Source organism: Micromys minutus (genome assembly GCF_963924665.1).
Source record: "Micromys minutus genome assembly, chromosome: 4".
NCBI lineage: Eukaryota > Metazoa > Chordata > Mammalia > Rodentia > Muridae > Micromys > Micromys minutus.
The window spans coordinates 56,314,177-56,339,231 of NC_137973.1; the positions used below are offsets into that span (position 1 = coordinate 56,314,177).

Below are 25,055 nucleotides of genomic sequence, written 5' to 3' on the forward strand. Positions count from 1 at the left end.
ATAAGACACTTTAAGGGAAAAAAGTTCTCAAGTAAAAAGGACAAAAATCATGGTTGAAATTGATTAAGACATCTAAGTTCCAATCTTATAACTATGAGATCAAAAATTCAAGGCCCATACTTAAACATAATAAAAGCAATTTACTACAAACCAACAGCCAACATCAAATTAAATGGGGGGACGCTGGAAGAGATCTCATTAAAATCACAGCCAAGACAAAGATGCTCACTCTCCCCATATCTAGTCAATATAGTACTCAAAGTGCTAGCTAGAACAATAAGACAACAAAAAGATACCAAGGGGATACAAATTGACAAAGAAGAAATAAAGGTATCAGTATTTGTAGATGACATGATAGTATACATCAGTGACCCCAAAATTCTGGCAGAAAACTACTCCAGCAGATAAACAACTTCAGCAAAGTGGCCAAATATAAAATTAACTAAAATAAATCAGGAATCTTTCTTTATACAAATGATAAACAGGCTGCGAAAAAAATTAGGGAAACAACTCCTTTCACAATAGCCACATATAATATAAAATATCTTAGGGTAACACTAACCAAACAAGTTAAAGAACAAACAAAAAAGATCTCTATGACAATAACCTCAAGTCTCTCACGAAAGAAATTGAAGAAGATCTCAGCAAATAGAGAGACCTCCCATGCTCTTGGATTAGCAGAATTAATGTAGTAAACATGGCCATACTACTAAAGGTGACCTATGGATTCAATGCAATTCCCGTCAAAATCCCAACACAATTCTTCAAAGACACGGAAAAGGCAATTCTCAAATTTATTTGGAAAAGCACAAAACCCAGAATAGCGAAAACAATTTTTAACAATAATAGAATTGCAGCGGAATCACCATCCCTGCCCTCAAGCTGTGTTACAGATCAATCATGATAAAAACCACATGGTATTGGTATAGATATAGGAAACTAGATCAATGAAATAGAATTGAAGACCCAGAAATAAAACCACATACTTACATACACTTGATCTTTGACAAAGAAGCCAAAAAAAATACAATGGAAAAAGAAATCATCTTCAATAAGTGGTGCTGGTCTAACTGGCTATTCATATGTAGAAAAATGAAAATAGACTCATGTTTGTCACCTTGTGCAAAGCTCAAGTCCAAGTGGATCAAGGACTTCAACATAAAAACAGATACACTGAATCTAACAGAGGAGAAAGTGGGAAAAGAGCCTTAAACTCATTGGCACAGGGGGAAATTTCCTAGGCATAACTCCAATGGCTAAAGCTCAAAGATCAAGAATAGATAAATGAGACTTTATAAAACTGGAAAGCTTTGACATAGTCAATACGACAAGTCGGCAATCTACAGACTGGGAAAACAATCTTCACTAACCCCACATCCAATAGAGGGTTAATAACCAAAATATATAAAGAACTCAAGAAGCTAACCACCAAAACCAAACTAAACCAACCAACCAAACAAAAAAATCCAAACAGCCCAATTAAAAAATGGGATATAGAACTAAACTGAGAATTTACAACAGAGGAACCATGAATGGCTGAGATCACCTGAAGAAATGTTCAAGGTCCATAGTGACCAGAGAAATGCAAATCAAAACAACCCCGAGATTCCACCTCACACTAATCAATGTCTAAGATCAAATCCTCAGGTGACAACACAGGTTGGTGGTGATGTTGAGAAAGAGGAACACTCCTCCATTGTTGGTGGGATTGCAAACCGGTACAACCACTCTGGAAATCAATTTGAAGGTTCCTCAGAGAATTGCAAATAGATCTACTTAAAGACCCAGCAATACCACTCTGGGGCACATATCCAAAAGATGCCCCACAATGCCACAGGGATACACATTCCACTATGTTCATAGCAGCCTTATTTGTGATAGCCAGAAGCTGGAAACAATCCAGACGTCCCATGATAGATGAATGGATACAGAAAATGTGGTTCATTTACACAATGGAATACTATTCAACCATAAAGAACGAGGACATCCTGAGTTTTGCAGGCAAATGGATGGAACTAGAAAATATCATTCTGCGTGAGGTAACTCAGACCCAAAAGGACATGCATAGTATGTAATCAATAATATGTGAATATTAGCCAAAAAAGTACAGAATACCCAAGATAAAGTCCACAGAACTCAAAAAGGTCAACTGAAAGGCCTAAGTAAGGATGCCTCAGTCCTACTTGGGACGGAGAAAAAGCAACCACAAGGGGGAGGGAGGGACCTGGGTGAGAAAGGGAATGGTGGGGAGAGGAACATGATCTGGTGTTTGGTTGGGGGAAAAGGACTGAAGCCCTGATCGCCTGCAGAAGGAATGGAATCAAGTGACCCTGTTTGGGAGGGCTCTTCAGAATGTACCAGAGACCTGGGAGGTAAGAGACCAAAGGGGAGGGGGAGCTAGATACAATGCTCTACAGTGGGGAGAGGGTATCAAGTTAGGAGTGGGGTTGCCATTTTACAGTAAAAACTCTGACCCATAATTGTTCCTTTCTGAAAGAACTGCAGGGATGGAAATGGAGAAGAGCCTGAGGAAAAAAAGGTCTAGGGACAGGTCCAAAGGGGGATCCAGCTCAAGGGGAGGTCCCAAGGCCTGACACCATTACTGAGGCTATAGAGTGCTCACCAAAAGAGACCTATCATGACTGCCCTCTGAAAGACTCAAAAAGCAGCTGAAAGAGTAAGATGCTGATATTTGCACCCAACCAATCAGCAGAAGCTGCTGACCCCTGTGGTTGAATTAGGGAAAAGCTAGAGAAACCTGAGGAAAAGGGTGACCCTGTAAGAGGACCAGCAGTCTCAATTTACCTGGACCCTTGAGATCTCTCAGACACTGGGTCACCAACTAGGCAGCATAGACCAGCTGATATGAGGCCTTAAACACATATACAGCAGAGAACTCTTGGGTCTGGGTTCAGTCAGAGAAGATGTACCTAACCCTCAAGAGACTGGAGGCCCCAGGGAGTTTAGAGATATGGAGGGGTGAGTGGGGTGAGCAGGGAAGCGGTGTGGGATGTGGAACAATAGAAGGGTGGACCAAGAGGGGAATAAATTTTTGAATGTAAAAAATAAATGTACTTGCTGTCTGGTTCATTTGCTTTGAATATGTCTCTATTTCATTTTCTATTCCCCAGTCAAGGGGTTATGGTCCTAAAATGCTGATTGGTGGAATGATCAAAAGGGAAACAGGGATAAATGATTAAGTGGTTATGCAATTTCTAAAGAATAGCTTATGCAAATAAAAGACTGAGTTTTGATCTACAAGAGAGTCATCTCGAGCAGATCACAGAGCTGTTAGCTTGCATCCATCACTGACTCTGAGTCATTCTTCGAGGACCCCATTCAGCTCTTCCTCAGGACCCTCTCTCAAGCTGAGGCTGGACCTCTGCAGGTCTCTCTCTGAAACTGGAACTCACTGACTACGGAAAAAGCAGGTCAATGTCTCAGCAAGGGTTTCTATTGCTGCAGTGAACCTTGCATCAAATTCAAGTGCCCCAAAACTCCTTTCCCTTCCTTTCCACCATCCCCCACGATGCTGCTAGGGTCATCCATTTTCCCAGATGGTACATAAAAGTTTTTGTCATTCCAGCAAAAAGATACAACACACAATTATTTTAAAGGTAAAAAATTTCTGTTACGCTTCTTCTCCTTTAATTTTACTAAATAACCCAGTCTGAAAAGTGTACTCGGAGTCATTGAACAGCTTTTCTATTGTACACGAAGAGAACGCGACATGCTGAGCAGGTGACCTATTCATGGCTTTCCAGTCACACTTTCTCATTTATCATTTTCAGCATGTAAAATACATATTTCAAGATCAAAGCCGTGTTCCGGAAACCCTCTTCCTGTCAGCGCCGCCTCTCCAGCTCCTGTCTGTACCACGGAAGCTTTTCATTGGTGCACCCGGCCTTCTTTCCTTCCATCCAATCTGATGACCATTATGGAATTTGTATGTACTTTAAAAACACGCTGTGGAAATCAGGGTACACTGAGGACTCTTTTTATCTCTTCTTTCTATTTCTCTTTGTGTGTGTCTGTGTGTAGTATTGAGGATAATGTTTATTTTTTTGAGTGCAGAGTACTTTGTGTAGCTGCAACAAAGATGACTTAACTAGTCTCTAACATATGGATATTCCATTTGTTTTTACGACATAACTTTGATAAGTATTATGTATTCCAGTTATGTGTGAAAAGTAGACCGTGCAGTCTCTTTTATCTGTAAAACAGGCCTTCTAAAGGCAAAATTGCTGCATCAAAAGGTCGTGTGCAGTCTGTTGTGCCTGCACCTTTTATGATGTTCCACAGTCACTGGGAGGCATGTGGCTTAGCTTTCTAAGTCCTGATAATAAAACTGTTTGCCATCACTTCTTTTAATCTATAGAGAATAGAAATAGTATTTCAAAATAATTTAATTTTGTTTTTTATGTTTTGAGTGAAATTTCGCATCTTTTCATAAATATAAAGGTTTCCCCAAAGATCTCCTTAGATGTCTTGTTGGGAGAGAAGAAAAAAAAATCTAATTATGTATACCTTCTTTAAGCTCATTCAAATTTTATGGTTATGTCTTTAAGTGAGATTTTAACTTTAAACAGTACATTTTATCACAGAAGTAATGAATTATCATTCACTAAGGGCCTACTATGTGCTAAAAGTTTTATGATGTTTTTGTGAACATAAAACAGAATGAAGCGTTCTCTTTCAAATCAAGAAGCTCACAGACTATGAGAGGATAAAGCAAATCAGCCATAGCGTGGTGGGAAAACTGCTAATGCATGATTTCATAAGATCCTAGAAGAGAAATGTAAACAAAGCTAGATGTGGGGGAATGCTATAGAGAGGGGAATCATGTGATTAGATTTTCACAGAAGCATCCCAAATCAAAGCTACCATTTTTTTTTGAATTGGGAAGAATGAGACGACACCTAATGTGATTTTTTTCCCTTCTCCAAGTGAAAGATGTTTCTGTTTGTACTGAAGGTTATGGGACACTGTCAAACTTCAACTAGGGAATAATGCTATTCATTTCTTTGATCAATTGAACACTTGTATTTGTTTTGTAAATAAGGTTTCTAGAGAGGGGGCTGTGGGCTTTGGACTCATACATCATGCCTACCAACCAGCTGCTGGTTTCTGTAGAAATTCCAGCAGTAAATCCAGAAGTAATATGTGTTGGAAACTGCAGTAGCCCATTTTCCCATTCAGTGACTCTAGGTTGATGCACAAGGAGTGTTTTTGTCCTCTCCAGGGTTCAGTTCCTAATGTACTCAGGCTAAGCCAAAGAATACCACACCCTGTCTTAGAAGCATATCTCATCCTTCTGGAGAAAAGCAAAGCCCAGGACCACGAAGAGTCTGCCTAGATAAAGTGGAACTTGAATCTGGCTGAGTCTCTGCCACGACTCACTTGGATAAAATGCCTTCAACTCCATCACACTGCACATTTGTTACAATTTCCTGTTGACTAGTACTTCATCTTTCTGTTTCAGTGTTTAGGTACAAATACATAGGGGCACATTTTCTAGTCAGACAAATCTGAGAACTTGTCCAATGAATCCTTTTCTTATTAACCTATTTACTGACATGTCCTTAGATTTCTTAATAATACCCAATGACTTCTGCCTTTCTTAAGTATGAAAGCGGCAAGAGTGGATTATGCCTCCTTTGGTTTTCTTAATTTCGCAGCGGCAATTAATTATATAAAGGCGCTGTCAGGAGTGGAAACATCGATGACAGCAAAACCGGAATTTCTTTCAAAGACAGAGAATGTGTATAAACTTTGGATTTACCAGTATGAGTATCTTATCATAAGCAATGTCAACCAGAATTATTATTTAAAGAAGGAACAGCACAGTTGTTTGCTTATAGTTCCTGCAAAGCCCATGGCATATCTTCCACCCGTCTCCATCACTTGTAACAGACTTTTCCTAAAGCACTGAAAAAAAAAATTAACAAAGAGATATTCACCTTTTCCCAGATAATGGCTTAAAATTTCTAACCATTTATATGTCTTCACCACCAGGTAATGGAGCCATATTACCCGCGATTATGTGTATGACACATGAATAATAATTCAGCAGCATTGTAGAAGCACTGTGCTTCTTTGGTAGCTTCGCTAACCCAGGAGTCAGGAAAGGTGGTGGTGTGTTCAGGAGAATACAAAGGGACCTTGAACAGCTCAGATCATCTAACTGGGACTCCACTTGGAACCCGGAAGTTGAAGGCATTATCCTCCTGGTCCTTTCTGGCCTTAAGCTTTTGTTGTCACAGCATGCCGCTTCCCTATCTCTTGTAGAAGCCTGTCAAGATATTTGTGCCAACTGGATTTTCCTCTGAATCTTACACTCCATTCACTTGCAAGCAAAGTCGCTGCCAGGATGTGGTTTTATGAAATCCATGCTTGATATGATTCACATGGGGTATGTCACAAGCAACTCATGTCCCCAAACATGGCTTTCCACGAATTCGACCAAACATTTGCAAAGCATTTGGTGAGCTCTTAGTGAATGCAAAGTAAAGATCTAGGCATAATGGGACGTACAGCAGTTAGCAATGCGCAGGTTTGTCTTACACAGTGGAAAAGATGTAAGTATAAGTAACCATGCTATGGGACAAATGGTAAACATGAGTGTGGGCCTTACAGATAGGCCAAAGAACCCAGTGAATGTTAACTCTACTCTTATATACTAATGCTGGCAAACAACTGAAATTTTATCCTTCGATACCAGAGAATTGTTTATTACTTTTAGCGTAGCATTTAGTGTGCATTTGGGTTCCTAGTCTGCTTCTGTATAATAATTATCTCAGTGAAGCACATGATAAATATGCCTTAAAACTCCCCTGGAGGGCCTAACTCATTAAATCTAAACTTTCTAACCAAGGGTCTCAGGTAGTGTTCACTACTGGATAGTTCACTGGTCATCGCCTAAGGCAGCCCTGTGATTTATTTATTATCTTTTCTATAACAGAGTGCATTGTGGGACCTGGTGACAGAGAAACCTCAGCACTTTTCATTGGGGATAAAAAAGGCTGTATTCTTTCAGTTTAATGTTATACCTTCACAGGCAGAGTATAGCTCTAAATATGTAATGTGACTTAGTTTCTCTTTATACAGACTATTGCCAGGTGAAACGTGTTTTAACTGTAATCTACCCATGTGTTACTCCCAGTTTAAGATTGTCCCATCTACATTTATGTTTCTTTGATTTTACTTTGGGATTTGGGTAGAAGGGTGTTGAGAACACGGTGAAGGAATGCTGGATCAAGCTGAGAGAGTGAATAATGAGCATAGAGACGGTGGCCACCGGTCCTGCAGGACGCAGACACAGCATAGAGACGGTGGCCACCGGTCCTGCAGGACGCAGACACAGCATAGAGACGGTGGCCACCGGTCCTGCAGGATGCAGACACAGAAAGGTGCACACCACATGTGTTCTGCCAAGAAGTTCCACCAAAGGCAGCATGCAGAAGAATGCAAATCGATCCCTTTTTATCTCCTTGTACAAAGCTCAAGTCCAAGTAGGTCAAAGTCCTGTACCTAAAGCCAGGTGCACTGAAACTAGTTGAACTGAAAGTGGGGAAGAGCTTAGAACACACAGGCACAGGGGAAAATTTCCTGAGCAGAACACCAGTGGCTTATGCTCTAAGATCAAGACAAATGGGACTTCATGGAATTGCAAAGCTTCTGTAAGGCCAAGGACACTGTCAAAAGGACAAAACAGCAACCAACATATTGGGAAAAGACCTTTACCAATCCTCCATCTGATAGAGGGCTAGTATCCAATATATACAAAGAACTCAAGAACTTAGACTCTAGAGAATCAAATAATCCTATTTAAAAATGGGGTACAGAGCTACACAGAGTCTTCTTAATTGAGGAACATTGAATGGCTGAGAAGCACCTAAAAATGCTCAACATCCCTAGTCATCAGGGAAATGTAAATCAAAAGAACCTTAAGATTCTTCCTCTCTCCAGCCAGAATGGCTAAGATAAAAAACTCTGGTGATACCACTTGAGGGGAGGGGGGGGGAGGGTATAACATTTGAAATGTAAATTCAGAGAATATCCAATATAATTAAAAAAAAAAAAAAAAAAAAAAAAAAGAAGAAGAAGCTCTGCCAAATGCCAAGCAAGTGTGACAAAAACATCAGTCCTCTGGCAAACCACAGCTTTTCAGATAAATAAAGAAAGCAAGCAATGACTTTATTCTCACTCACTAATATGAATAACTATTAACTCAGGACATCTGCTTATTCTAAACAAAAACAATGAAGATCTGCCCTAGTGACATGGAGTTACAGTTCTGCCTAGTTAGAGCAACCCCACTCCTTATACCTAGTTCTGAGGGTTAGGTGAAAAGGGACTGAACACTGGAAATGTAGTTTCCCTTACTAGCTTATTTTGTTATAAGGCATATGTGCTGCACATTACACAGGGATTTCTTTACTGAGGACAAATAAATGTAGTCATTGTCAAGAAATACCTTTTGCCACTTTTGTAAACTTTAATTTTTTAGTATGCATGAGTGTTTTATCTACCTGAATTTCTGTGTACCATGTGTGCATGCCCGGTGCCTTCGGAAGCCAAAGAGGGCACAAGATCCCTTGGAGTTAGAATTACAGCCAAATGTGAGTCACCATGTGGGTGTTGGGAATTGTCTTCCAGAAGAATAATCAGTTCTCTTAGATACTGGGCTATCTCTCCAGTCTTTGTAAATTTTACTCTTTATAACCCATATATATATATATATATATATATATATATATATATATATATATATATATATATATATATATACATATATATATATATACATACACACTGTGTGTGTGTGTGTGTGTGTGTGTGTGTGTGTGTAGGCTTCTTTAAGCAGTTAGGAATTTTCTCGTTGTTATAAAATATCTAGTCTATCTGTAATTATATACAGCATATGACAGATTACTGAATTGTAACTTGGTCAGGATTTAGAGAGAGAGCACCAAAATCTGTGCTTGTGATTATGTAGTAGACTCTGGAGTATTTCTTGCGTGTGCATATTTTGTGTGCGTGCACGTGCGTGCACTTTTATGGGGGCTATAGATTAATATCGGGTGTCTTTCTTAATTGATTCTGTATTATTTTTTGAGACAGGAACTCAGATTGAACCCGGATCTCTCCAATTTGGCTAGGCTGGCTGGCCAGAAACTTATGTGTGCCTCCTCAGTACTGGGATTCTCAGTGCTTGCTTGTGGCTTTGATGTGGGTGCTGCGGATGGAACTCTGGCCTCCATGTTGCACAATAAATGCCTTACCAGAGGCGTCATCTCAGATATTCAGGTATTTTTGCAGCTGCCTCCCACAGTATGATATAATGTAACACAATGTCCTTTACCACCCTGGTGCAAACACAAATGCTTCAGTGTCTGCTCTTTAGCCTGTGTACTCCAGAGCCTAGTTTACCTCTACCCAGAGAGGGAACAGTTCTCAGCTGAATGGAGGATAATAATCAGGAGGAGAGAATACCAGGTTAGTTATGCCCATGAAACCAGTAAAAGCCATCTCTTACTGTGAAGGGCTAACTAATATGGGGAACTGAATAAAGAAACATGCACAACTTCTATGGAAGAATTGCATTGTGTTGGTTAGTTTTTGTCAATGCAACACTAACAGAATCACCTTGGAAGAAGGACCTCAGTTGAGGAATTTCCTTCATAATATTTCCCATGGGCTTGTCTCTGTGGCATATTATTGATTGTTAATTTATATATGAGAGTCCAGTCCATTTGGATGGCACCGTCATTAGGCAGATGATAGTCCTGGGCAGTATAAGAAAGCTATTGAGCAGACTAGTAAATGGCATTCCTCCATGATTTTGCTTCCATTCCCGCCTCCAGGTTCTTGCCTAGAGTTCCTTCCCTGACTTCTCTCAGTGATGGTCTGAAGCCCGGAAACACCAAAGCCCCTTTCTCTCCATCACTGAGTAGGGCAATAGAAAGCAATCTAGGACAGAAAATGAGACCAGGGCATTCTAGGACAGAAATTTATATTTGCTGTGATAGACCAGACTTTGTGGCTTTTGTATGATTTACGGGAGGGAGAGGGTGAATTTTGAAGAATAGGGCTAGAAAAGCCAATGAGTTGTCAGTAGAAATCCGAGCTTACTGGGGACTACAAGAATGTGGGATAGTGATGAAAATGATCAAGAACTCTAGGGAGCGTGAGGTAGAGCTGCATTAAAGATACATGACAAGTTCTGTGTGCTGTGGATGGTAGAGCAGGTGGGGTGAGGCTACCCAAGCCCTTTGAAACCTTTGGAACTTACAGTTCATGATGTGGCTCCCAGATGCCCCACTGACAACTTTTTGCTGTTGGATTTTGGTTTTGTTTAAGTGTGATTTTTGTATTCTGGTTCTTATATATTTTAAGAGAAGAAGTATTTATTTTGAAATTTACAGGAGCTTGGGGGTATGAGAATGGATATTTTAAATGGGCATTGAACTTTTAGAGTACTAAAAAATTTTAAAGACTGTGAGAAACTTAAAAAAATGAAATGTGCCTTATACTGAGACATTAATATTATCATGAGATCTTAGAGAAAAGAAAGCAAACGTTGTGGTTTAATAATCATATATTTGTGTGGCCAAAGTTTTATCATAGCAACTGGAAGCAAGCTAGAAATAAAGGTATAACTCTATGTGCATGTGTGTACTTGTGTATATGTGTGTATGGTTCAGAAGTTAAGAGGACTTGTCCCTGTAGAAGGCCAGGTTTGGTTCACAGTAACCACATAGTTGCTTACTTCCATCCATAAGTCCAATTCCAGGGTATCTGATGGCCTCTTAGGGTCGCTGTAGGCACTAGACATGCACATAGGATATAAACACACATGCAAGTAAAATATATTTGTATATAAAACAAAATAACCTAGAAAAAGCTCAGCAAGGGAGCCCCTTCTATAGGAGAAATGAATAAAGAGACATACAATTTGAGGGTGCCTTTATGGAGGAGCTGTATGGAGAAACATAGAAAGAGCGGACTCCTCCTTGGGACTCATCACTAGAGACAGATGTTTAAAACACTAATTTGCATCATCATACCACAGTGAGAGTAAGTTCCTATGACCAGCAGACACTTTCCAACACAGACGTTTACAGAACCTGGATTTCAACCTCAGTCCACTCACTAAAACACCTGCACTCATCACATGTCAAGGGACGCCTGACCCATGACACTGAAGTCCCTGGAAGCCAGCTCAGGTTTTCTCTCTGAGACTGTGCTAGGTTGTCGCTTTTCTACTTGTGTTGCATTAGCTCGATTGGTACTTCTTTTTAGCAATGAAAGATACACTGACAGCAGTGTAACAGAAGGTTATTTAACTTGTTTTATAGTTTTTGCTAACTATGAAAAGCACTCCACTGTAGCCACCAAGAGTGATGTCACTCTAATGTCTTCAAGTGCTGATGCATGGGGGGAGATTTTGAAAAGGTCTTTAATTACAGTCCTCCCTGTATTCTTACTTTTCATCCAGTGCATCTGAAAGTCCTTATGTTCTGTGTCTTTGATACTCATCTGCCTTCCCATAGGAAAGCACCTCACTTGGGACTCTTGGAAAACAGCACTTTAAATTAAGGTCTACACTGCTCTGTGATCATCCATCCACTTGCCATCTTGCAAACCTGCTGTAACAAACATTTCTTTCTTTTAGCTAATGCACAGGATTATCTGATAGGGAGTTCTTACTCCCATCCTGTCCTAATAAAACGTCACCTGATGGATTCAGACATGTTTCATTGAAGCTGGAGGTTTTGAAGCCCAATCAGAGCTTTCACTGATTATTTAATCTCGGTGTGGGAATTCCATTCCTCACTCTGGTCCAGGCAGACATCACTGATGATAGCACACACCCTCGTGGCTGGCCGAGACTAAACCCTGACTTCACTAGTGCCTGTCTCCACCAGGTAAGGAGAATCCTTACCCCAGGCTGGACCCTTTGTACCAGATGAATTATTTTAGCTCAATGTCTGTTTCATGATACATGTCAAAAGCTGCCTTTTGTTCAAATTAGTCAATCTTCATTTACTGAAAATAATTATCTCTGGAAAGTTTTTTAATCTAGAAATAAAAGCCTGTGTTCATTTTGCCCCTTTGTTCCGTTTGGATATATTCATAAAGACAAATAAACTTGCCAAATATTATTGATAAAGATTGAAAAGAAGCAGGGGTTGTAAGAGCTTGCTCAGCTAGTGTAAATGAACACCCAGGTCAGCATAACCTTTGCTATTAGCATTTTTAGGTTAAAATTTAAATGCTCGTTCCTTAATAAAAAAAGCATTACTTATCAGATAATAGGTAAAATATTTAACCTAAGTTCACCATACATAAATGACTGATTTTGAAATATCTTCTGTATTGAGTGGAGATTATTTGGTTCACAAAGTTCAGAGATAAGGGGGTTTTCAAATACTAAATCAGCAATGGTTAGACAGTCACACAGATGGGCTTCAAGTGCATTGCTGCGTCAGAATCTTGCAGAATACAGACTCAAGGGTCTAAAACCTTTGATGACGTTATCAGCATTTTACAGGTTTCTAATAGAATGTTTGGTTCACAATCTCACACTAGCATACTTCCTTTCCGTGTACATTACTGATACACTGAGGAAAAAAAAAAAAACAAAAAGAAAAGAAATCCATGCAGACTGGCTCAAAACAGGTAATCTAAAGCCAGGGTGGTGTGCAGCAAGCGCTTTTGCTCCCAGAAGCAGGGGGTCTGTGAGTTCCAGTTCAGCATGAACAATGTAGTAATTTCCAGGTCAGCCAGAGCTACAGAGTGAGACTCTGTAGAAAACAACGAAACAAAACAAAGTACACGTAATCTCGAGGGGGGGTTATTTGTGGAGCATACATCAGAAATATTTGCTTGGAGAGGGTTGTGAAGTTTGACAGTCTTCCTAAAGGCTGAAAGTTATAAAGGATTCTGAGTTATGAACTAAAGCAGATGTTACCAAAGATGAGTTACCTGCGCATTTATCTCCTTTCCTAACATCTAAAAATAAGATCTGCTTTTGAACAGAGTAGATGATAAAGAATGCTTACAGTTTTATTTGTCAGGCCTATAAAATTAAGGTCAAATGAAGACTTAAATTTTATTGTTTATTTCTATCGTATCCAACTTTTATCCTAATAATTTTTTATTTAGAAATAATTGCAGTTCTCCATCTTGAATATTGCTAAGGCCAAGGGCGAATCCATATTTCTGAAAATAAATTTTATCTCTATCTTTCCTATTCTCTTTTATGGGAGAAAAAAATCACTAACAGATTTTCCCTTCTGCAGCTCACTTCAATGGATTTTTTCTTTCGGCACATGATTTTATCCCACTCACTGCCAGGAAAATTAATTTACCAGTGGCTCACTGCATTGCTGACACACTGGTATTAAGATATGAAGGAGAAAGAACAGCACACCATTAATCAGGGATGCTCTGAGACCCAGCACTGCAGACCCAGCATGGATGAAGAATGACAGAGGTCCTTTGTCCAACTCCTGTCTCTGTACTTACAAAATCTGTTTTTTCTTGTATTACAGAGGAAAGAGGATGAGAGAGTTGGACAGAGAGGAGAAAGGGAAAGAGTGAAACGGGGAGAAAGAGGGAATGAAGAAGAGAGATCAGTAAAAGAAGAGAGGATGGGCCAGAGGACAGAGAGAGAGGAGAGGGGGTAGAAGAGAGAGAGAAAGAAGGGAAAGAGGAAGGGAGGATGGAAGAAAGAAGGGAGAAAGGGAGGGAGAGGGAGGGAGGGAGAGAAGAAGGGAGAGTAACTTTATTCATAGACACGATTTCCACGTTATTTGATTGGTAACTATCCAGTCCCCCTGGGGATTTCTCCCTCAAGGTAATTTTTATGCACCTTGCCATTTCAAACGTGATTTGTTTGAAGAGTGACTCCAAGTACTTACTGGGTTGAGAACCACTGTGAAGAAGAGCTCCCCTCCGTGAATACTCTTATCCAGTTCCCTGGGACCCCCTGGGTACTCCTTGTAGAAAATTGTGTGGGTGAAGAGTCCACAGGTTTGTCTTGGGAGAACCTGAAGGAAAGAAAGATGAACAGGTAAGGAGAAAGCTCTGACTACTAACATGGAATCTTGTTCTCCCTATGAAAAGCTCATAAAGGTGATATTTATTGAACAATGACCAAAACCTGAATGAATCAATCTTCTGTGTGGTGAATAAACAATGATGTAAGAAGAAGAGATAACAAAGCAAGTTAAAGAAACAATTAAAACTTATATAAACTTATTTTTGCCACTTTTATTTATTTTTTTAAACTTTATTTTAAAAAACAAAGATAAAAAATTTTAAACATTTTTGCATAAATGTATACAAATACAATTGTGTCAGTGCTTGGCTTTTTTTTTTCTTTTTTTTTAAGGTTTGATACTCTGCATTAAGGTCTTACTAGTTACAATGAGCAAAAAGTACATGTAAAACAGGATGTAACCAGGAATTAGTCAACGTTTTCTTGGTGTGAGCATGACTTTTTTTATTTTTTTGTTTTCTTTTTTTTTTTTGAACTTCACACAGTATGTGAGTTGTTTCTGGGGCAGTCTGAGCCTCTGGGGTTAGCATACCAATACCAGTGACTGCATATTATGTCTGTTCTTTTGTGACTGGGTTATCTCACTCAGGATGATATTCTCCAGATACAACCATTTTCTTAAGAATTTGGTTAAGTCATTGTTTCTGATGGCTGAGTAGTACTCCATTGTGTAAATGTACCACAATTTTTAATAAAAAAATGTATCCATTCATCTACTGAAGGATCTGGGTTCTTTCCAGCTTCTGGCTATTATAAATAGAGCTGCTATGAACATTGTGGTGCATGTATCTTTGTTGTATATTGGAGTGTCTCTGGGGTATATGCCCAGAAGTAGAATAGCTGGATCTTCAGGTAGTACTATGTCCAATTTTCTGAGGAATCGCCACACTGATTTCCAGAGTGGTTGTATCAGTTTACAACCCCATGAACAGTGAAAAAGTGTTCCTCTTTCTCCACAACCTCCATTTTCTGAGGTCTTCCTCGATTTCCTTCTTTAGAGGTTTGCAGTTCTTGTCATACAGGTCCTTCACTTGCTTAGTTAGAGTCACATGAAGGTAGTTCAGATTTTTTGTGACTATTGTGAAGGGTATCTTTTCCCTAATTTCTTTCTCCGAATGTTTGTTCTTTTAGTATAGGAAGGCTACTGATTTGTTTGAGTTAATTTTATATCCAGCCATTTTGCTGAAATTGATTATCAGCTGTAGGAGTTCTCTAATGGAATTTGTGGGGTCACTTAAGTACACTATCATGTCATCGGCAAAGAGTGATGTTTTTACTTCTTCCTTTCCAATTTGTATACCCTTGATCTCCTTTTGCTGTCTAATTGCTCCAGCCAGGACTTCCAGTACTATGTTGAATAGGTAGGGGAAGAGTGGGCAGTCTTGTCGAGTCCCTGATTTTAGTGGGATTGCTTCAAGTTTCCCACCGTTAAGTTTGATGTTGGCTGTTGATTTGCTGTATATTGATTTTATTATGTTTAGGTATGGGCCTTGGATTCCTGTTCTTTCCAGGGCTTTTAACATGAAGGGGTGTTGAATTTTGTCAAATGCTTTCTCAGCATCTAGTGAGATGACCATGTGATTTTGTTTTTGAGTTTATTTATATGGTGGATTACATTGATGGATTTACTTATATTAAACCATCCCTGCATCCCAGGGATGAAGCCTACTTGGTCATGGTGAATGATCGTTTTGATGTGTTCTTGGATTCAGTTTGCAAGGATTTTGTTGAGTATTTTTGCATCAATGTTCATAAGTGAGATTGGTCTGAAGTTCTCTTTCCTTGTAGGGTCTTTGTGTGGTTTAGGTACGAGGGTTATTGTAGCCTCAAAAAATGAGTTAGGTAGTTTTCCATCTGATTCTATCTTGTGGAATAATTTGGAGAGTATTGGTGTTATATCCCCAATAAATGTCTGATAAAATTCTGCACTGAACCCATCTGGACCTGGGCTTTTTTTGGTTGGGAGGCTTTTGATGACTTCTTCTATTTCTTTAGGTGTTATGGGATTATTTAGATGGTTTACCTGGTTCTGGTTTAACTTTAGGGTCTTGTATCTGTCTAGGAATTCATCCATTTCCTCCAGATTTTTCAATTTTATGGAGTATAGGCTTTTGAGTAGGATCTGATAATTTCTTGAATTTTCTCAGTTTTAGTTGTTATGTCTCCACTTTCCTTTCTGATTTTGTTAATTCATATACTCTCTCTTTGCCCTCTAGTTAGTCTGGCTAGGGATTTATCAATCTTGTTGATTTTCTCAAAGAACCTGCTCTTTGTTTTGTTGATTTTTCCAATGGTTCTTTTTGTTTCTATTTGGTCTATTTCTGCCCTAATTTTGATTATTTCTTGCTGTCTACTCTTCTTGGGTGTAGCTGCTTCCTTTTGTTCTAGGGTTTTTAGCTATGCTGTCAAGTTGCTGATGTATGTTCTCTCCAGTTTCTTTTTGGAAGTGCTCAGTGCTATGAGTTTTCCTCTCAGTACTGCTTTCATTGCATCCCATAGGTTTGGGTATGTTGTGTTTTTGTTTTCATTGAATTCTAAAAAATCCTTAATTTCTTTCTTTATTTCTTCTTTGACCCTGCTATCATTTAACAGAGCGTTGTTTAGTTTCCATGTGTATATGGGATTTTTGTTGTCTTTGTTGTTGTTAAAGACCAGCCTTAGACCATGGTGATCTGAGAGGATGCATGGGAATATTTCAATCTTCTTATATGGATTGAGGCTTGTTCTGTGTCCAATTATGGGGTCAGTTTTCGAGAAGGTGCCATGGGGTGCTGAGAAGAAGGTATATTCTTTTACTTTAGGATGATATGTTCTGTAGATATCTATTAATTCCAGTTGGTTCATAGTCTCTGCTAATTTTACAGCGTCCTTGTTCAGTTTCTGTTTCTGTGATCTGTCCATTGGTGAGAGCGGGGTATCAAAGTCTCCCACTATTATTGTGTGGGGCGAAATGTATTTTTTGAGCTTTAGTAGGGTTTCTTTTATGAATGTGGGTGCTTTTGTATTTGGACCATATATGTTAAGGATTGAGAGTTCCTCCTGACAGATTTCCCCGGTAATGAGTAAAAAGTGTCCTTCCTTATCTTTTTTGATAACTTTTGGTTGGAAATTTACTTTATTCAATATTAGAATAGCCACTCCAGCTTGCTTCTTGGGGCTGTTTGCTTGGAAGTTTTTTTTCCCAACCTTTTACTCTGATATAGTGTCTCTCTTTGTCTCTGAGATGAGTTTCCTGTATGCAGCAAAATGCTGGATTTTGTTTATGCATCCAGTCTGATAGCCTATGTCTCCTTATTGGGGAGTTGAGTCAATTTATGTTAATAGATATCAAGGAATAGTGGTTGCTGTTTTCTGCTATTATTGTTCTTGTAGGTTGAGTTGTGTCTGTGTCTCTTTCTTCTTTTGGTTTTCTTGCTTAGGAGTTTTCTTGTTTTTACTAGGATGTAGTTCCCCTCATTGTATTGGGTTTTCCACCAATAATTTGTTGTAGTGCTGGGTTTGTGGTCAGATATTGTGTAAATTTTGATTTGTCTTGAAATATATTCATCTCTCCATCTATGGTGATTGATAGTTTTGCTGGGTATAGCAGCTTGGGCTGGCACTTGTGCTCTCTGAGTGTGTGCATGATGTCTGTCCATGCTCTTCTAGCTTTTATAGTTTGTATTGAGAAATCGGGTGTGATTCTGATTGGTCTGCCTTTATATGTTACTTTTTTATGTTATAAAGTATATGTAACATATACTTTATATATTACCTTTTTCCCTTACTGCTTTTAGTATTCTTCTTTGCTTTGGGCACTTGGTGTTTTGACTATTATGTGTCGGGAGGAATTTCTTTTCTGGTCCAACCTATTTGGAGTTCTGAAGGCTTCTTTTATGATCGTGGTCATCTCATTCTTAAGGGTAGGGAAGTTTTCTTCTACAATTTTGTTGAAGATATTTACTGTGCCTCTTAGTTGATATTCTTCTCCCTCTTCTATTCCTATTATCCTTAGGCTTGCTCTTCTCATTGTGTCCTGGATCTCGTGGATATTTTGGGTTAGGAGCTTTTTGGTTTTTGCATCTTCTCTGGCTGTTTTGTCTATGTTTACAATGTTGTCTTCAGCCCCCAAGATTCTCTCTTCCATCTCTTGTAGTCTATTGGAAATGCTTGCTTCTGTGACCCCTGATTTCTTTTTTAGGTGTTCTACCTCTAGGGTTATCTCTTTTAGTGTTTTCTTTATTGTGTCATTTTCCATTTTAAATTCCTTCTTCCATTCCTTCATCTCTTTGGTTTTGTTTTCCTCTAGTTCTTTGAGTTCTTTGAGTGTTTTTCTTGTTTCCTCTTTAAAAGCTTCTGATTCTTTTTGCTTTTCCTCCCGTTCTTGTTTAAGGATCTCTATCATCGTCTTGAGGCATGAATTTAGGTCTGAGTCTTTTTTTTCTGGACTGTTTGGCATTCCAATGTTTGCTGTGATTGGAGAGCTGGGTACTGGTGTTGTCAGGTTTTCTTGGTTTCCTTGGAATATGCTCTTTCCCTTTCCTCTTGCCATCTTGTTATCAGTGATATGTTCTCGCCTTTCCCTTGTACCTGGTCTGTGTGTGTGGATCTCCATTCGTCCAGGTGGCAGATGGTCTGAGCGCTGTTCTGTGCCCCTAAGCTGCCGGGTGGGAACAGGGGTCCCAATGCTGGGTTCCTGGTCCCAGGATCAGGAAGGGCAGGGGTGTGCTTCTGTGTGCACTCGGTAGAGATCTCTCTGCTCTCTGGCTGCTCAGATCTCCTTCTCACCAGACCGTAACCTTTGGGAACTGCTGGTCCAGGTGACAGATGGGCTGAGCCCTTTTCTGTTCCCCAATGCTGCCGGGTGTGAAAGCCACTTTTTTTTAAAGTTTCAATATTAGTGCTTTTTATTACAGAGTCTAATATATTTACCACCTTAAGAAATAAAATTAAGACTTTAAAGTACTGGAATTATGTATAACCCTCATCAGGAAAATGTCACCAAATACTTCTGCTAAATGTTTCAGACACATTTGGAAATGAAGTCAGTTACTAACATGGGGCTTCTTAGCGAGCGACATATTGACTAGAAAAAGCATTTGAAATAAATCAGGCTTCTCCACCGTGAAAACACTACTTCAAGGGGCCTCTAATGCCAGGGGTGAAGGTCTCCAGGTCCAAAAGGAAGACAGTACCTATTTAATTGGTAGCTTCAGAAAGTGTCATAAACAAAATGACAAATGGTCAGGTAGCAGAAAGGTCTTTGCACCCTTTACTGCCAAAGCCTGCATCTGTGATGACGTCTTTGCTGTTGCTGTTGCAGATTTTGCCGTTATGTGAATGTGCAATTATAAAAGAATTTGTGTAAAGCCTACTATTTTCAGCTAAGCCTCACACAGTGAGACTTAGAGTGACCCGGGCTTGCCAGCCTCGCAGACACAGGAAACCACTGAGTGTGTCTGAGAGCTGAGATCTTCAGCATCGTGTAGTTGGGCCTTCTGCCCCCTGCTTTCTGGAAACAAATCACCATTTTCCTTTCCTTCACACAAGGCATTTTCAGTTCAAGGGCCGTTTTTGTGGATATTACCTGTTCAAGATTTCCACGTTTTCAGTCTTCTATGCACACTATATGTTTTCCAGTAGTGCAGACAGTATTGTAAGAGATTTTACTCAAGATTTTGGAAGTTTTCCCAGGAAATGTGATTCTCAGCTCAGTCAATGCCCTGGATATTTCTGGGTCAATCAAGCCCGTGCGCATCTCATTTATTTTGCTAAAACATTTACACCGAGGAGATATTTTATCTTAGATCAGTTACAGTATTCCAATTCAAACCTCAGGGGTATTAGCTGGGTGGTGTTTATGCTTGAAAGTATCACTAACTGTCAGAATGCCACGCACAAAACCACGGCCCACAAAAGAACTGATAGAAAAAGGATTCCAGCTGAACCAGGTATCAATAACTGGACATATAATTTCATGTAACTTAAAGCCACTTATAGGGCTTACTCATGCCCCTGATAAATATTATGTCCTCTAAGAATAGAACACACACACACACACACACACACACACACACACACACACACGTAGCCAGTGTGTATAGCAAGTATAAGTCCTGTTGCTCACAGGCTTCTGTGTGCACCCAAAGAGTCACATTTAACAATCAGGTTCCAGGGTTGAGAACATTAGTTTTCTATTCATTCCTTACTATGTGAGGTTAAAAAGTGCTCCCTGAAGAGCCTCCATGTCCTATGAATTCATAAGGGAGAATAACGGAAGAAACACATGAATTCAGAGGAGAATAGGAAACCTGTAGGTCTGTGTAAGAACCACGGTGCTGCACAGTTGGCTACATATGTTAAAAGGAATAGGTCGGACGTCTCTGAGAAGTCATTCACAGTGAACACAGCCGTCCATGCTGGGCAGTGGAAGACAGAGAAGCAGGCATGGTGCTGAGCATTTTCAGTCTCTTAAGGATGCACTAAAGAGTATGCAGACAGCTGGAGACTCTAATGGTAGAAAGGTCAGGATTCACAGGCTGGCATTGCCTACACAGCCTTCATGAAAGGGTAAGGAGAAGGTGCAAACTGACCAACTGGGAGCCCGTACCACAGTCGACATAATAACCAAGCCGTAAGTTAAGATGGCCAATTCCCAAGAGTGAAGAAAAAGGTATTCTAGAGGTATGGCTGTGGCCATGCAGAGAGGATTTGGCCAACTTAGTGGGAAGTTTGACTTATGCACATTTGACTTACGCACACGAACTAGTGATACAGGATTCATGATGGCTTGAAGGGAGTAAACTACCCTTAAGTCTTTTGATTTTAATTTGTGGATGCTTTCAGTTCTATTAGACAATCTAGGTCAGGCATAAGAGTCTAGGTTTTATGCCTCAGGCCCCACCTCTTACCTTCCACTCTCTATTGGGCATCTGGCTCTCCAGTTCTTAACTTGTAGGTCTATTTGGGTGGCTCGTAATAATTTGCTGTCTTTCTTCCTACATAACCTACAGCCCGCTGCATACTCTTCAGTATGGAAATTCTCATGCACAAGCCCAGGAATTGAATCCACATGAATGCAGAACCATAGGGACAATCGTGTCAAAGCAGGAAATCAGCCCAAGCTTCGGTTAAGAGCAGCAATGCTGCATTAGCAACACGGGCAAAATAGAGTTTAGGAGGTATGGGAAATGAAGTCCTTTGGGAAGAAGCTGCGGCAGGACAGGAGTGGACTGAATATAGCTGTCAGAGACCGAGGCTCGCCGTGCAGAACTGCCAACGTTGCAATAGCGAAAGAGCACCAAATGCTTTTAAATTATGATCTTCGGTGGGCTTTTAAAACTCCCCTCTCATCAGAAAGCTGGCCGACTAAGGAGTGATAAATTCACTTTGAGTACCAAGGAGGGGCACACAGGGAGAAGAATGTGGCCATTACATTCTCATCTAGCCTTTCCAGCATCTTTTCTTGTTGAGGGACACATTGATACGGGCATTAAATCCTCGTTAAATTCCACCATGCACTTGAACTTTTGCAAACATTAGAAAACTGTATGAATGGAAGTCAACTGCACCTACCCTAGAGGCTGGATGATCTGTTCACATGCATCAGCCTAACCTAGCACTCTGGGGCTCACTGCTTCCTGGCTGTGTCTTTGCAGTGTGTGAGTCTAAATCAGAGGCCATGTTTACCTTCACTAATACTTTCCGTAAGTTCTGGCTTAGGAGAAATAGGGTTCAATGGCTGACTTTGACAGATCTCATCCATCTTCGGGAGCCATGGATTCTGATTTATCTCCTGGTTTTGCTACCACTGCAAAAAAGGAAACGAGACAGAGATGCTCCCAAGTCGTGGCTTAACTATTGGCACTTGGTATTTGTTCTCTATTGTCTGGTAGTGAGTCAAGACTTCACATGTGGCTTTTGTGCTGCACACAGTGCAATGTTTTTTGGGGGAACCTGGCACGGTAAAGAGGTGCAACTTGACCAGCTTATAAAAAGGGAGCACGGTGATTGTTAAGAGCCGCCTTGGCTTTTATCTACTAAAAGACTTTCGTAAGTAGTAATGGAGTCTAAAATTATTTCTAAATTTGATGTGATGTTTTCTTAGCTTTTTTACATCAGTGATTGCCTGCCAGCATGAGTTCCAGGACAAAATAAAAACCTTTAATTTTTGTTTTTCTGAGCTCTATGAAGTAGCATGACATCGCTGTCATTAGTGAGCCTTTCTGAGTTATGACAACACTCTCCACACAACACACCCTTTCCTGAGCCACATCCACAACACAAGCTCTCTGTCTTCAGATGTGTACTGTCCTCCGGAGAGGGGACCAAACTCTACAGGTGCAGGATGCTCACCATGATGTTTTTGTGGATGAAGCCTCTCCGATATCGAGCTGGTTTCAGATGTGGATATTCTTCAGTGCTGGTGATTTTAATATTCCAAACCTTTTTCCAGGCCTCATAAAGCTGAACGTGCACAGGGTAGACACCTGAGTGGTGAGGGGACACTGCATATCCCATGTCACTAGGGATGCCATGCTCCTAAAACCAAGAAAACTCTCATTAGAATGTGGGAAGCTTGACCTTTCATCCCACCTTCTCCCTAGAGTCTTACTACAGAGCCTAACACTAAACTTACTGTGAACTGACAGCGATTCTCCTGCCTCATCCTCCCAAAGGCTATGATTGTGGGCTCACATCACCATGCCTAACTTTGAAGATTTGTCTTGATTATATTTTTCTTCTTGGGTTTTGAAATATACTGTAAAATACATGTTTTCAAATCTATCATTAGTCATTTTTTGGTGCAATTAAAATGACATATATTAAGACCATGAGAATCTTTGAAGTTGGGTAACCATCACAGCCAATATTCTTATTGTGTTGGTAGTTGAGAGGTGGTAGGAGGGACAGAAAACCATGCTTCGCTTAACACATTCTTGGCCACCTGTTCTTTTCACTGATCAAATCTCAAGAGGTACGTAACACATACATTCTACAAATAATATTCAGCTTGTCCCATGGGACACCAAGAATGATGACCCTTCCACATGTAACTGGCCTGCTCCAAGGATCTCAGTGTATCAGCTGCACTTTCTATCAAATTTCCCTCATTTTTTTGAAGCTTCATTATGAATGATACACTTTTACATGTGTGGCAGCAACACAACTAAATCTTAGTGGAAGCACACAGGTTTGATCGCAAACTGTAGAGAATTTTATAGAGCAGGCTTTTGGTGTTTTTTTTAAAAATTGTTTTTACTACTTAAAATAACTCCTTATTGTTTAAGCAGAAGGTACCCAAAAGAGAAAAACAATCTGGGCATATGCAAGGTTCCAAATAACACACACAGACTAACACACACACACACACACACACACACACACACACACACACACACACACACACACTGACACACTGATCCTAGTTAAAAGCAAACAGGTACTGAAGAAGTAACTAAGAATGGCTTGAGAAGTTTCTTATCCTGGTCCTCTCCAGGTCCTGCCAATTCCTTTAAAAAATCCCAGCGGCTGTTGGCTTATTTTGTAGAGGGTTTGGGCTAACTTGGAGTCACTGTGATTGTTCTCTGCTTCAGGTGCCCTGGGAACCCTCATCCATTACTCTTGGCACATAAAGACAGTTTCCCAGACACAAGCCATGAAATCAATGTTTTAGAGGAAGAACACTCCAGGTTTTACTATTGACAGATATTTTTTCCTGAATGATTTGTTTCGCTTTCTGTTTGTATTTTTCAATTGCTTGACAACTTTCAAAGACTCCACTGAAATAATCCATTTTTGAATTAGTTGTGTTCTTTTCTTCCTTCACACTAAAGAGCGATTTCACACAGAGGCTCAGAGGATCAGGTTGCCAAATAAAGTGCCTGAAGAAGTGTGCTACAAATGGACAAGGAAGGCAAAGACATCTGGGCAGCTTTCCTTCTCAACCCAGAGACTAGCAGAAGAGGGGGAGAGGCACGGGTAGCATCTGCTCACAAGAAAGCCAGCTGCCAGGTGTCACCACCCCTCGGTGGCAACTTTCCTTCCCTCGGGCACTCTACACACTCTTTAAAAATCTCATCAGTCCTCTATAGAAAGGATGCTAAGAATGAGAGAAACACACAGTGTGGCTGAGAGAAACAGACAGAGGAACAAGACAGGGAGCACACAAGAGGTAGACGGAGGGATGAGAAGGAAGGATTGACAACTTCCCTTTCACATTTCCATAGTTCTGCAGTCACATAATTTAGGATCCTCTGAAGTAGAAGCAAAGCAGCTCCTTGCTTCCCCTCCTCAGCTTTAAACAACTCAGATTAAGGCACTTTCTTTATCTAAATGCACCAAGATGCAATTTTGTTAGAAAAGGTCGCTAACGTATCAATCTCAAACAGTTTAAGAACAGGAGTGCAACTTAAAGATCAGACAAAAATGGATTCCCATCCAAGACTCTGAAAGAAAATAACAGACAATTACATGTTAAGAATGTCTTGGAGAGCATGGTGATGAAGCAATCCATGACAACCAGAGCTATATTACAAACTTGAAATGTCTGGGAATTCACAAGTAGTGATGTGAACCAAAAGGTCAAGGCAAGTTTTTTTTTTTTTTTTTTTTTTTTTTTTTTTTTTTTTGTGCTTGCTTAGTGCTCTTGTGATTCTAGGGAATTGGTTCCACAACAAAAAGATGACTTAACAGAGAAAGAGTGGCTCCTGTCTTTGACTTCTTGAAGACCTTTTGACCATCACAGTACACACAGGTCTCCTTTACCTTTGCTAGTGTTCGTTGTTGAAGTTTCACCTTTCATTTGCAGGGTGGTGCAGTGATCGGGACATTTCACAGCCACACTTACATCCCAGCATTTGGGAGAACAGCTAACCACCTCTAATACCCTAACCTCCATTTTCTAGCCCATTGCACACAAGGCTACACAGCTCAAAGTGCTGAGAAGGCATTGAGTCATATATGGGACACATTTCCTCTGGTTCTAGCAGCATGGCAAGCTCAGTGA

At 40.0% G+C, this 25,055-nt stretch overlaps 1 protein-coding gene across 1 annotated transcript in view; it reads right to left on the bottom strand.

Annotated features, from left to right (window-relative positions):
* The window catches only part of LOC308419960 (bifunctional heparan sulfate N-deacetylase/N-sulfotransferase 3), a gene marked incomplete at its 3' end in the record, with an annotated part of 131,265 nt that overhangs the window by 47,952 nt on the left and 58,258 nt on the right, over positions 1 to 25,055 (bottom strand). Inside the window, exons 4-5 of the mRNA XM_080915887.1 lie at positions 22,403 to 22,588; positions 13,929 to 14,057 (exon numbers count right to left, since the gene is read on the bottom strand). Coding sequence (XP_080772013.1) covers positions 13,929 to 14,057; positions 22,403 to 22,588 — 315 coding nt within the window. The remainder of the gene's footprint in view (positions 1 to 13,928; positions 14,058 to 22,402; positions 22,589 to 25,055) is intronic.